This window comes from Sinocyclocheilus rhinocerous, unplaced genomic scaffold (genome assembly GCF_001515625.1).
Source record: "Sinocyclocheilus rhinocerous isolate Xijiao unplaced genomic scaffold, SAMN03320098_v1.1 scaffold1914, whole genome shotgun sequence".
NCBI classification, from domain to species: Eukaryota; Metazoa; Chordata; class Actinopteri; order Cypriniformes; family Cyprinidae; genus Sinocyclocheilus; species Sinocyclocheilus rhinocerous.
This window is the reverse complement of record NW_015637141.1, coordinates 99,175-114,358: the sequence shown is the minus strand read 5'-3', so window position 1 is coordinate 114,358 and position 15,184 is coordinate 99,175. Positions and strand designations below refer to the sequence as shown.

General features: G+C 38.7%; 1 protein-coding gene across 1 annotated transcript in view; it reads left to right on the top strand.

Annotated features, from left to right (window-relative positions):
- LOC107748606 (TCF25 ribosome quality control complex subunit) overlaps window positions 1–15,184 on the top strand; it is a gene marked incomplete at its 5' end in the record, with an annotated part of 100,406 nt that overhangs the window by 21,414 nt on the left and 63,808 nt on the right. The window contains 2 exons of the mRNA XM_016563484.1: window positions 13,942–14,029; window positions 14,161–14,319. Coding sequence (XP_016418970.1) covers window positions 13,942–14,029; window positions 14,161–14,319 — 247 coding nt within the window. The remainder of the gene's footprint in view (window positions 1–13,941; window positions 14,030–14,160; window positions 14,320–15,184) is intronic.

Below are 15,184 nucleotides of genomic sequence, written 5' to 3'. Positions count from 1 at the left end.
ATGCAATTATATAGGAGGTGTTGAATTTTATCTTTAGCTCCTTGCATTCTTTGTTATCATGTAGGCAACAGGTTAAGAAAAAATATGAATATGCAATATAGTGCATAAATTTAGCGAAATGCTCCTATCCTATATAGTTTTTTTTTTTTTTAGCTGACTGTTGAGCTTATGGACGCCGTATGGTTATTCTGAGGTAAATGCACGTGGCATTGTTTACAAGCTTTACATGTTTTCTGCAGTTTGAAACACTGAATGAGCGATTACATGAGACATCTTTTGATGTGCATTCATGTTGATTTCGTACTATAGTAGTACAGAGAAAGATATGATGGGTTCATGTGCTGCTTGAACTTAGGCGCTAAAGCGATCGCTCATGCCACATTAAAGAGCACCAAAACGGCATTTATTGTTTGAATTTCATTATGAATTTGGCAGAATTTTAAAACTGATACTTTGTTTATTAAAATGTAACAAAGCACAAAGATTATTGCAATTATTGGACGGCAAGTGCGCTACAAATAATCAGGGATGGAGCCAGGGGTGGCCGTGGCCACCACTGACCTAAGCTTGGCCACCCCACTCAAAACTGCAGTTTTTGTCCCTTTTTTTTCTTGACAAGAAATGCATTTATTAAGGTGCGGAACCACGTATCTCTTTATGACCACATCAAACGGGAGACTTTTCAGACGCGTACTTCAACTTCGCCTCAGCGCCAGGTGCAAGTCAAACTAACGTGGAAAGGAACATGTGCCAAATGAGCTTCACCCCTGGGGGCGTATTACAGAAAGTTTCTTATCTTAGGTCTTAACTTAAGATGTGATATGTTGCATTAGGATTTTTCAGAAATTCGTATTACAGAAGCAAATCTTAACTTGATTTGGGATTCTTATCCTATCTTACAAAATCGTGTCTTATCTCTAGTTAGGAAATCTAAATGCTACAAAAACGGCTTGATCTGAAAAGAGCCGTTTTTGACTGGGTAAAAAATGTGTTTTTTACACTACCATTGAGAAATTTTAACCAAACTATGTTACATACTTTTCATTAAGACCCTAAAGAATCATATCAACTTGTGGAAAATGGGCATCCTATGACCCCTTTAAATTGCATTATCAAGCGCGACAATCCACTCTCAGGTCTGTTACCAAACAACCAACACTGCGCAAGCTGCTGATGAGGTAAACTAAATAATAGAAGCTACTTCACTTTGAAAATCGCCTTTTGCAAAAAACCGTGCTTGCACTATAACCGGTAATGCTCCGTGACACTTTGATGGTCTCTGTAATGCAGGTTGCAGTTCCTGTGCTAACTGTAATATCATGTTGCACGGCAGTCTGTAATTACTTATAAGTGTTTTGTCGTCCAAATGTAACACATCTTCAGGGTCCTCCAAGAGTCTTTCTTCCATTAAACATCTCCGTTCTTCATTTTCAATTATTAATAAATGTAATACCATTATTGGACAGCACAATTGTAAGCATTTTTTCCGTTAGCTTTCAAATAATTTTGAAGTTAGGACAGCTGTGGGGTTGTCCTAAAGTTAAGACAGTTTTTAGGATTTTTTGTAAAGTTAGGAGGTTTCTGTAATACCCCCTTCCTATCTGTAGTTAAGATAACACACTTAGGATAAACAAAATCTTCAATCTATCACAAATAAAATAAATCTTTTCATATAAATAAAACAAGGCTTTGTCTGTGCACTTTCCATTTAAAATTAGAGACAACCACTGCATTTTAATCATGATCCAAACAAAGATGCTGCATACATGCAACATGAGCAGTTTTTAATCTAAATTGGATTGTATAATTTCGAAATTTGAAGCAATAACAGAATGGTTTGACTTCAGTTTTGTGAAACTATACATAAAAAATATCTGCATGAAACAGCGGACGAGCTGAATGAGACACAGATTCACTCTGTGCCAGCAGGTGGCGCTTAAAGCGTTTCCTTGGTTTCCGCTGTAAACAAAGCAGCGCTGCACTTATGAACTTTAATATGCATTATACAGAGGCAAGATGAAAAGAAAAAATACCATCTAAACTTTTCTAAAGACAGTAACTTCCCCTCAGACATGGATTCATATAAACTCCTTCCCCCTAAATGAATCGCGATTTGTTTAGCATCTCAACCGATTTGAATCGTCACATTTGAATCGATTTTCAACCGGCTCGCGGTTAATCGTTACATCCCTAGTTTGTGATGGGGATTTTAGTTACATTGTTCCGCAATTAGATGGCGACAAGACTGTTTTTATGAGTGAGTCAGCAGTAAGGACTTTTCTATTGAAAGAGACTGAAACAGGGTTGTAAACAAGGATGTTATTTTTACTTTCAACAACATCTTGTAAGACGCAACCATCAAATGCAGTGATCAGCGCTGTCATTGGAAATCACACTTAATGGTTGAAAGGATACTACGACAAAGATATCACTTTCCTCAGATTTCCGGAGATTAACTAATGTTTTATTCTGAATATGAGATTGAGCTGAGGAATGAATGCTGTATCAGATGCAGGTAGTCACACCCACTTGGTCGATCTGTCTCTCATAATACTCTAGATCAGGGGTGCCCAACCCTGGTCCTGGAGATCTACCTTCCTGCAGAGTTCCGTTCCAACCCTTATCAAACACACCTGTCTGTAATTATCAAGTGCTCCTTCAGATCCTAATTAGTTGGTTCAGGTGTGTTTGATCAGGGTTGGAGCTAAACTCTGCAGGAAGGTAGATCTCCAGGAACAGGGTTGGGCACCCCTGCTCTAGATAATACAATAAGCTTTCAATGAAGCAACTCAGCGTTCTTTCGTTACTAGTTCTAAAGTGATGTTTTCGGATTAGTAACGGAGGCTCATCTGTTAAACTGTCAACTTGAGATTTGAATCCATGCCAGAAAAAAGTACTTCTGCATACAAAATGTTTTTTAAGCCCACTCCATGGTTGTTTCTTATGTATTTACACACTGTCGAATTGTTGTACTATAATGTGTGACTTCTTTCTCTTCACATTCAATATTAACACAGTTTGTGCTTCTTTATTTGTACATAGCCATGGACACAAAATGCGGGGGAAAAATGAAAGATATTGTGGCCACAGATTAAGAATTTGTTCCCTCATTTTAAGTAAATCATGGCCAGGTTGTATTAATATGTTCCTTAATTTTAATTTAATGTGGGAATGAAGAATTGAAACATGGCCACAAATTATGTCGTCGTATGAACAAAGTAACAAGTTGTAAGAACAAATTATTAATGACATGCGGGGCTCCATTGTACAGTGCATTTTACATGCGCCAGTAATTGAGTTTCATTTTCCCTAGGAGTGCAACATCCAAAATCAATGTCTTGCTCATGCGGAAGCTATGATTAGCTTCTGACCATTTACAAACGGCGTCAATTGCTTTACAATATTGTGAGAAAACATGAAGTTATGAGACAATAGATGGGCTCTGTCCTGCTCATATCCCACAGCCCTTTCAGCCCTTATCTTTATGGGGAGACATAAGTTGACTTAATACATTTTTGTTGCTTTCCATATTCTGTTCATTGGACTTTATTGTTTCTATTTTGATGGACTTTTAAAGGGGACATATTATAACCCTTTTTACAAGATGTAATATAAGTCTCAGGTGTCCCCAGAATGTGTCTGTGAAGTTTTAGCTGAAAATACTCCACAGGTTATTTGCTATATATATATTTATATATTTATATATTTGCTATGGTCGAAGCAAAAACATGATTTTTTTCGTGTACCTCTAAATGCAAATGAGGAGATAAACATGACAAGGATCACTCAAGGCAAGGATTAGGGATGGGCGATATGGCATAACATAAGTTTACTAGTTTTCTTTGTGTTTTTTACGTTTAACTAAACTTAAAAATAATTCAAGTAACAAAGCAAATTCAAAATGACCAAGTATAAAACCAGTAGACTGTTATTAACATAACTTGGGACGTCCAAGTTATAGAATCTTGTCAAAGGTAGACGCTGATGACCAGCCGGTGGCTGCACAAATCTCAGCAATAGAAATTCGGCTGGACCACGCCAAGAAGGAGGCCTCTGGTGGAGTGGGCCCTCACACCTATCGGGCACTGCAAACCAATTGAGGCATAAGCCAATGCTATAGCCTCTACTATCCAGCGAGATAGTCGCTACTTAACCGGCAGCTCTTTATAGCGGCCTCTGAAGAAAACTAAGAGCTTCTCTGATTGTCTAAACAGACTAGAGCACTCAACATACACTCTTAAGAGCCCTTACTGGGCAGAGTGAATTGGGACTCTGCTCAACGTCTGCAGTGGGGAGTGCTAAAAGGGTGATAACCTGGGCTCTGAACGGAGTTGAGAGCACCTTAGGCACATAACCATGCCTTGGCTTGGCTTGAGGACGACTTTGTAGTCGTTAGGCCCAAACTCAAGACAGGAAGCCTGCAGGTCACCCACTCGCTTGACCAACGTTAAGCCAGGAAGTGGGCGGTCTTAAGCGACATGGGCCGCAGTTCAGCCGAATGTAGGCTCAAAAGGCAGACCCCATAGGGCCCCCAGGACTATGGATAATCCCAAGTCGGCACTGTATGAGGACAAGGCGGGTTCAATCTCCGAGCTCCCCTCAGGAACTTAACGACCAGGGTGTTCCTGCTGATTGACTGGCAAGCTTTGAGGGAATGATTCGCTGTGATAGCTGCCACATAAACTTTGAGCGTGTACGGGGATCATCCCATGTCCAGCAGCTCTTGTAGAAAAGTTAGCACGTGGAACATGTTACAAAAACCCAGGTCCAGGCTTCGTGCTGAACACCAGTCACAGAAAACTGACCATTTAAGGGCGTAAAGGCATCTCGTTGACGGGGCTCTAGCCTCTAAAGCCTCTAACCTCTAGGCCACTCGCGGGGCCACCGTCGAGGGGCCAGACATGAAGGCTCTGCAGCACTGGCCGGGGGTGCCAGATCATGCCCCTTCACTTGCGAGAGAAGGTCCCTCCTCAATGGTATTGGCCAAGGGGCTGCCGATAGCAGCTGAATCAACTCGGTGAACCATGTCTGGTTCCTCCAGAGTGGGGCCACCAGGAGGACTGAGAATTTGACTTCTCTGACCCGCCTGATTACCTGAGGAAGCAGGGCAATTGGGGGGAAGGCGTACAAGCGAGTGCTGGGGCAATCATGGGGCAGGGCATCTCACTGTTTCGAGAAGTAAATTGGGCAGTGAGAGTTGTCTTCTGAGGCGAAGAGGTCCACCTCTGCTGTCCCGAAGAAAGACCAGATCATTAGAACCATCTGAGGATGTAGTTGCCATTCTCCTGGGGCCCGTTCTTCGTACGTCGCTAACTCAGTTAGCTGGATTTGATTGTTGACGATTTGGCATGATCTTGGATTATTTGGTTCTTCGAAGCTCATCCAGGACTTGCTGTCATATCTATGGGTCCGTAAGGTTAAACCTGTTTGGGAGCAGGCTTATTTCATGTAAACAGGATTAGATTGCATCTTTTTAAGTGAAATTTATATTTAAAATCTATCCCAGCCACTGCTACTTTATTACAGGTGTACCCTACTAATCCGGGGACAATCATTTAAAATTATAATAATTAAAAAATTAATTTGAAAAAAATATAATGTTGTGTAATCTATAATACTATGGACTCAGCCAATTTTACTCATTGAAAGATTTATACGTGACAAAATAATTACTTCATAATTGTATTCGAGTCTTACATGCTATACAGTTAATCTGAGTCGTGCATTAATTTGAGTGCTGACAGCTATTATGGGAGTGGCTTCATGGAGCACAGGAGATGCAGAAAACTTGATCTTGACCCTTAAGAAACTTTAATTAATGCTGTCACATAACAAATCTGCTTCAAAGATAACATTACATGAATTGCTAATTACAACATTGAAATAAAAATGTAAAGCCTGTACAAATACTACAAATCGTGAATATAAATAATTTGGAATCATGTAAAAATAAATAAATAAATAAATAAAATAAAAGTGCACATTTCATTTATCTATTATAACATTTATGTAGTTTTGTTCACCTTTCCTTATAAAGGTCCAGAAATTTGTCAAGTTTTTCGTCAGGTGTCTTTTATTATATAATGTCATTACGTTGCTGTCTTGCCGCCAGCCAATCGCTGCATTGCTGATTGTGGTTTCGAGTATCGATACATCTGCCCTTTATGGGGAACACGAGAACGCACAGTAATCTTAGACAACTTAATCCAGATATTTTTATCAAATCAGCAAATTCGTTTGAAGAACCAAATTAGCCAGAGATCAGTTATCATGATTAGAAGGTCTGGAATCTTTCAAATCATCTCAGATGTATTAAGCGAGGTATGAAGAACGGGCCCCTGGAACTACATTGCCCCTGGATAGCATGTCTGCTCCTAAGCATGAATAAATAGTCAAGAATAAAGCGGATTTATCAAGTCTTCTAACAAGACACAGGTTTGATTAAATTTAATTGAGAAGCTTGACTGAGGTTTGTTTATGTCAAGCATGCACATTTGAGCTTTCCTAACCCTAACACTTATGTCTGTCTTACAAATGTACTGCAAATGCTCGAAAGAACAGAAACAGAAATTAGATATACAGCTCACTCGGGTACGGTTTGCTGGTGTGCACTCGAGTTCGAAAGACAGCGTTCACATCATCCAAATGTACCGAACTCTGACGTCAATCGAACCCAGGTGCGCACCAAAAGTGCTAGTGTAAAAGCACCCATAGATTTCAGTCTAAAAATATTGTATTGGTTCACAAGGCGTTTTTTTTTCTTTTGCCATTTGTGCTGCAAGACATTTATGGTCAGCATTACATTTGCAAAAATAGCAATTCATCCAAAAATGAAAAATGATGTAATATACTTGAATAACTTTTCGTAATGTGACAGTTTACATCTCGTCAACACTAAAGCCCATCAATTCGTTCAATCTGAATACTTATTCATTTTAGGCTCATAGTATTGCAGCTAGGGCTGGGCGATATGGCCAAAAAAATATCACGATAATGTTTTTTCATATCAGTCGATATCGATAATTATCACGATACATGTCAAATTTTTATTTCTTTCAAGTTTAAAGGCAGATTTTTGCTCCAATGTGAAAGTTGTAAAAATCAGACAGTTAATTGTGGTTTTAAATGATTCTTTATGGTCAGAACACGACAAACACTAAACATTTTTGAATTCTTTACACTTTTCCAGTAAATTTTCCTTAACAAAATAAATATCTTAATAGAAAAAAATTATTTCTTAGTTCTGCCCGTTCTAACGAGTAATATTGTTTCAAATCAAGAAACAGGTTTGTGTTGCCTGATAATATTAATATACATTTTTTTGTCTCGAAATACACAATTAATAGTAGCTTAAGTTAGGATGCAAATGTAGATTTATGTTCATTATCAAAATCAGTAATATCTGTATGTATTGTGGCAACCTCATTTTTATATGGTGAAATTTAATTATTCTGACTGTTTGAGTTTTTTTTTTTTTTTTATTAACCACTGGTCTTCCATAGTAGCATACATTTAGATCATAATAATCAGTTAAAACCAGAAATATAGCACCTCAATACCATGGTAAAATGTAATATGGTTTTTAGGTATTTTTATGAAAAACAGCTAGTATAAATACATAAACCGCAGATGATGCCAACCCTGAAACAACATACAGAACTACCAAATTTTGCTATAAGTTTGACTGCATCATATAATAATTGCTGTTAATAGTGTTCATCGTCTGTTTGATTACGTCTTAAATTGATTTTTCCGTACATTTCTGCCATATGTACATTAACTGACAGTCACCACTGATAAGCTATTACTAAATATTGTAGAAACTTAATTTTCTGTAAAGTTGCTTTGCAACAATTTGTATCGTTAAAAGCGCTATACAAATAAACTTGAATTGAATTAAACGCTATAGCTTAATCACAAAAAAATACTGTAATTATATTCCATTACTCCTTCAATACATTTAAACATGTCTACATTAATAATATAAATTCGACACAAATACACACATTTTTGTCACAATACCATGGTGCAGTTAGTGCTACTATAGTAAATCTATGGTAAATTACATTTTGTAGATTAAAAAAGTCTTCTAACTGTATCGTTGCGCACAATGTTTCTCCTGTTTGTCAGCGCTGTTGCATCTGGCTGTAAACAGAGTTATTTGTGTTCTTCGCTGAATGCAAGCACTTCACACTGGATCTCACAGCACCGTTTGATCGAGACTCATCAGCGAGTGAACACATCTGCTCTAGTGAAGCTCGCACCGCCGTTTAAACTTTGATCCGAGCGGATAAACAGTCCAAGTGACGCGCTTCAAATGAGTTGCGCTCTTTCGTTCCGCCTTTGCCTCATAAACAGTATATCGAAAATGTATCGACCTCTTATTATCGTTTATCGAGGAAATTTATATCACGCGATAATTATCGTTATCGATTTATCGCCCAGCCCTAATTGCAGCCATCTTGTTGCCATTGACATCCCACCACCCCTCGCTGCCTTTGTTCTGGAAAGATTGATTTCAAAAGCATAACAACAATCTGCTAGTAGGGGTTTCAAATTACAAAACGTGAGGAGCAAATAACAGTCTAAAATGTTAACTAATGTTAGCTAAACAGCCATCATAAACGCTCCTCAAACCACTTTGTTCACAGAGTCTTCGGCTGATTAAGTAAACTTATGATATGCTAGATGAAACTGAAGCAGATCACAAATAATGATTAACAAAAAGTTAAAAATTATTGTAATATAGTGTATGGGTGGGTTTGCCTTAACTGTTTCTTTAGTTTCTGTGGCACGAGTGATGGTTATAGAGAGATGTGGAAGAGGTAGTCTCTCTCAGGTTTAAAAAAACAAAAATCACGGAGCTTGTTTGCCTGTGTCCGACTGAGAAAGCACAAAAAATATTTCTAAATTTCCCACTGACAAACTGTTGTGTAAAACACTGCATATTTAACACTTGTCGTTCATAACTTTGATGAAATTGCACGTTGGCTCCTCTTTGCTAAAGTTACACACATTAGCATCACTGAGCTTCAAATAATAAGGTACGATAATATATCATAAAATGTTCAAAAGTGCTTTAAATAGGAATAAAAAAAATTTGAAATGCTTACCTGTTCTTTTTCGGGACTCTTTGAGTGAGCTGTGAGGGATGGGTGGGTGGGACTGACTGAAAGAAAATGGGCGTGTTTTTTCCCCCCCTTTTTAGGAAACACACCGGGAAAATGTTTTGCTATGAGTAAAAGTTATTACTTTAAAAAAGGCTTAAAGGTGACATATCATGAAAATCTGACCTTTTCCAGTTTTAAGTGCTATAATCGGGTCCCCGGTGCATCTACCAACCCAGGAAATGTGAAAAAGATTAACCCACTAACTTTGTTTTGGTAAGCCTTTTTCTGCAAGCATCTGAAAAAACAAGCGCATCAGATTTCGCTCCCTTTGTGACGTGGCAAAGGGATCTTATTATAATATCACCGCCCCTTTATATGCACGTTTCCACCCTATGGTTTCCACTCACGGCGCCGACATTCTGTTTTCGCAAGTGACAACGTTATACCAGTTCTAACACCATGGCAAGTTCGAGCAAAGCATGCAGACATGATAATCAAAACCAAACAAATGTTTGTTTTTTTCATCAGAGTATCTGACGTACGAGCTGTAAAGGCACAGCCCTATTCTGGAAAAGGTGGTGGGGAGCAGCAGCTCATTTACATTTAAAGATACAGGCACGAAAACAGCGTGTTTCTGCTTCCTCTCAAAATAGGCATTTTCAAAATGATTTAATAAATGATCTGTGCGGTATTTTGAGCTGAAACTTCACAGATACATTCTGGGGACACCTGAGACTTGTATTACATATTGTAGAAAGGGGCTTAATAGGTCACCTTTAATGTAGGCTTAATATGAAATAGATTTATGTATTTACTATTGTTTATGTATTTATTTGTTTAGCATTGTTATTTATTTAGTAATGAAAGATAAAATCATAATAACTTATAGCCCTACTCTATACAAACATAATTTTTCGGAAAACATTATTTAAAAGAAATTAGAAACCATAGAGTAAGTTTAAATTTCTTTTAAATATTTTTGGACCACCATAGACATAAGCTACTATTTTAAATTAATTTCTGAGTTACTTGATTGAAACATTTTCAAAACATCAAGTTTAGCCAAAAAGTAACTGTTTCAAGTCAGTTTAACATGATGCAATCGTGTTTGAATGGGAAACCTGAAATAATGGCGTTAAATCAAAATTAATTGTTTAAATAGTCAACAGCTTTAAAAAATATTTTTTAGTGCTCTATGGATCATGCTGTCAACTACAAGTCAATGTGTAATCAAAGTCATGGTCATTAAGTTCTTCTCATTTCTTTAATTGTCCATCCTCTTCTGCCTTAAAGGGACAGTCAACTCAAAAATGAAAATTCTGTCATCAGAAGATATTTTGGGGTTGATTGTAGTCATTTTACATTTCTTAAAAGATCCTGAGAGTTATGGGACAAAAAAAGTCAAGTGGTAGATCTAAAAAAAAATTCGGACGGAGGATCCAACGGGCTGTCCGTGAAGACACAGACCAATCCTCGACCCAAATTAAGGCCCTTACTGATGCTGACTGCAGCCCAATAACCATAAGACGGCATCTGCAAGAGAAGGGCTTAAAGAACAAAATAGCCAACCGCCGTTTGACGCCCCTGCACAACCTGAAGCTCTATTTTCCCATTGAAGGAAAAAGCACCCCAGATCATGATGGAGCCTCCTCCACTGTACCACGTAGAAAACATCTCCAGTGGAATCTCCTTGTTATGCCAGTAACGTTGGAAGCCATCAGGACCTTCCAGGTTAAATTTTTTCTCGCCAGAGAATAAAACTTTCTTCCACCTTTCAATGTCCCATGTTTGGTGCTCTCTTGCAAATTCCAAACGGGCAAGTTTGTGGCGTGGGAGGAGACGTGGCCTTTGAAGACGTTTTTTGTTCTTTAAGCTCTTCTCTCGCAGATGCCATCTTATGGTTACTGGGCTGCAGTCAGCATCAGTAAGGGCCTTAATTTGGGTCGAGGATCAGCCTGTGTCTTCACGGACAGCCCGTCGGATCTTCCGGCTCAGTGCAGGGTGAAATTTTTTTGGATCTACCACTTGACTTTTTTGTCCCATAACTCTCAGGATCTTTTAAGAAATGTAAAATGACTGTCTTACTGTGCCCAACCTCGGCAGCGATGGCGCGTTGCAAGAGCCCTTGATTGTGCAGCTCAACAATACTGCCACGTTCAAATACAGAAAGCCTTTTTGCTTTTGCCACCAGGACATCATGACAGTGTGACTGCCTGAAGGACAATGACATGAAACCCATATTTTTGCGCAGATTTTAACTTTTTAAGGCTATGGTCTTAAACTTTTGATCTTTCTGATGAGCAGCCTGTTTGAGTTTAAATGCCGTTTTCAATAAATTGCCTACCCTCTATTTTTTGTCTCTTTCTCCTGTTTCTTCTTTTGGCATTTTGAAGCAGTACTTACAACCTGTATACGATCCACCAGTGTGAAATGCGAATACTTGTAATGTTTCCCCCGGTCTTAATATTTTGTTCAGGAGTGTATATCTTTCATTTGGACGTTATAAGTTATAAGTAAGCAATACAGCTGGATAAAACAGAAACCGTGTCCATCTTCATTTCAGTCTGTAAAGCAACAAAATGTGACTTTTAAAGGGGAGTGATTATTAAATTAGAACAGTATTACATAAACTGCAGTAAAACTGTTATACAGCTGCAGGAGAAGCTTTTGTGCGTAGCTGGCATTGTACTCTCTCAGGTTCTGGAAGCTGATCTCCGTCAAATGTGCAGCACACAGATAAATGTCAAATGAGGACAATAGAAGCAATCAAAATTAACAAAAGAGCAACAAATATGTAAGTGCAGATGACAAGTCTCGGTTAGCCTAACGCAGTACACCCGAGCAAGGTTTTTTATATATACACACACACACTCTCACTCACTCTGACTCACACACACAAAGAAAAACAAGTAGATAGAATAGAAAAATTAGAAAGCTAGTGTTTTTTTCAAATAAAAAAGAAGAAAAATAGATAAAATAGAATTAAAATTAATTCTATTTACCTTTTATTCTAAGGGTATTCCGTTTTTGAACTGCTGTTTGCACTGGAGGGACTAGTGCACTAACCCCAAAAGTGGAGGACCCCAAAAATTTGTCTAGAGACTACTCGGTACCACCTGTAAGGGAAACAGGTCAATTTAGCTCAAAGGGAGTCATTTACGATTTTATAGGGAATTTGGACAGAATCACTGTTTTACGGCTGATCACTGAGTCGGCTAGCGATTCATTGAACGAGCCATATAACATAAATTCTGCAATGGATATTAATATCCCAAAGTATAGTGAAAACACTATTTATTAGCACAGTAACAAGATCGGCAGTTTAAGACATTAACTTGTAAGCACAAAACACAAGATACTTCTCTTTTCAATATAAAGTTTATTAGATAAATCGAAGACATATAAACTAGTCTAACACATAAACACACGCACTCACACATCCACACAAGTTGCAGGAAGAGAGAAAGTGAGGAAAGAATGAGTTTAAGAGAATGAAAATGTGAAATCCCAAGTTCCCAGCAATATGTGCAATTGCATAGACCTGAACAACCATCAATCACTTAATTAACCCTTGAATTGAGTTCCTCAATGAGGTTAAAATTTATATTAAATGCACCAGTTCAGCTAGAATCTGGAGGTACTTGCGTTCCTGTGTCCGGGGTTCCCTTTGTTGTCGTCTTTGCAGAAAAGGGGGTTTCCCGAGGTTGCTGATTGGCTGGAAGTTCAGTAGTCATTGAAGTGACGTCTTGGGAAGCCAGTGGTTGGGCGTTTGCTGAAGATGCGGAGTTGTGGGCTGGTTGAAGTTTTGAGGCGGTCACAGACTCTAGGTGAACTCAGAGACAAATCTTAACTCAGAACACGAAACTCTCAATGGAAAAGAAAACAAATTAAAGTAGAAGAATAGAAGTAACGAGACTAGTTGGGTTTTCTCCTCATGGTTTTAGAGATGGCGTGTAAGGCAGAGCACACTCAAGGAGCACTAAAAAGCAGCGTCAAAACGCGGTGGCGAAAAGGCTAGAAGCTAAAAGCTAAAAAGCATGACTAAAGGCTTGAAGCATAATTTGATGGTGTCCTGAGTATTTAAACTGGGCTTTTGGACACATCCCAAATGGTGACTTGACCAATTAGATATTGTCTTTGCTCGGGGTGTTGTATGTTTTTCCTCCCAATACATAAATCAACATGTCATCTCATCAGCCACATGGTCCGAATTTTCCCGCTCTTGCAGAGTATAATTTTGGACATGATTTCTATAACAAGAATATGATACATTTGACAAAGAATTGATTGGAAGAAATGTTTCAAGCAAGAAGATTCAAACACACACATACTAAACATGAATATGAACCCTTAAGCTATTCAATAGTTATTAAAAAGACAATAAGTGATTAGAACATGATCTACATCTGTGTCTCAGGCTGTAGGCTGCATATCTTACCCTATGTTCAGACTGCAGGCAAAAGTGGCCCAAATCCATATGTGACTCAGATCTGTTGGTTTCATAACAGTGTGAACAGCACAAACCACATACGATTTGATCTGTACGATTCTGTTTTGGTCCACTTCCATATGTGGTCTTAAATCTGATACAGGTCTGATGTTTTGAAATGAGACCTCAGTCTAAATAGTCATAGCGGAATTCATGCAACTTTTACATCACTCAATATAAACCTTTGTCACAATTCTGTGGTGATAGGAGTTCGAACAATCATTCAGACAGCCAAAAATAAATAAAAAATGGATCTCAGCAATAAATCAGAGTTAAGCACTGTAAGGCTTGCAATGTGAATGCAGTATGCTTTTTAATGTTGTGTGTCAAAATGTTTTGCAGCACTGATGCCCCTTTTGGATTTATGCACAGTTCAACCTGATGCTGTGGTGTCTTCTCACGCATTCTTTGGGCCATCAAGTCAAATCGGGTAATTTGTTCTAGCTCTTACACTTTCTTCATGTGTTTAAAAATAGTCAGATCCAAAGATTTCTGTTGACAGAACTATTGCAGCATGTATGAATGTGATGCAGTTGTATTTATTTCTGCTGCACCTTTTAGGCAGCCTCCTGCACTCTCAGAGTTAGTGTCCCTATATGTGGGCCGCTGTCACAGCCTGTGGAAAGAGGCTGGATTGATGCTGTGGTTGGAGGAGAATGTCAGAAAAGTGCTAAAGAGGGTTGACTCGCACGATCCTTATTTGGAGGACTGCCAAAATAAGTAAGAAACCATTGAATACAGATGTTACTTTTTTCTGTCTGAATTTGTTGATTTTGAAAGGATCCTATTATGCCCCTTTTTACAAAATGTAATATAAGCCAAGTGTTTTCAAACTTTTTTTTGTCAGCCGAACCCCTTTGGTCTAAATTTACTTGAAATAATCTCTGAGATTTAAAGTAAATATTTCAAATTTCAACAGCACATTTACATGTTTACTTCAAACACACACACACACACACACACACACACACATATATATACAGGGGTTGGACAATGAAACTGAAACACCTGGTTTTAGACCACAATCATTTATTAGTATGGTGTAGGGCCTCCTTTTACGGCCAATACAGCATCAATTCGTCTTGGGAATGACAGATACAAGTCCTGCACAGTGGCCAGAGGGATTCTGAGCCATTCTTCTTTAAGAACAGTGGCCAGGTCTCTACGTGATGCTGGTGGAGGAAAACGTTTCCTGACTCGCTCCTCCAAAACACCCCATAGTGGCTCAATAATATTCAGATCTGGTGACTGTGCAGGCCATGGGAGATGTTCAACTTCACTTTCATCTTCATCAAACCACTCTGTCACCAGTCTTGCTGTGTGTATTGGTGCATTATCATCCTGATACACGGCACCACCTTCAGGGTACAATGTTTGAACCATTGGGTGCACATGGTCCTCCAGAATGGTTCGGTAGTCCTTGGCAGCATCTAGCACAAGTATCGGGCCTAGGGAATGCCATGATATTGCAGCCCAAACCATCACTGATCCACCCCCATGCTTCACTCTGGGCATGCAACAGTCTGGGTGGTAAGCTTCTTTGGGGCTTCTCCACACCGTAACTCTCCCGGATGTGGGAAAGACA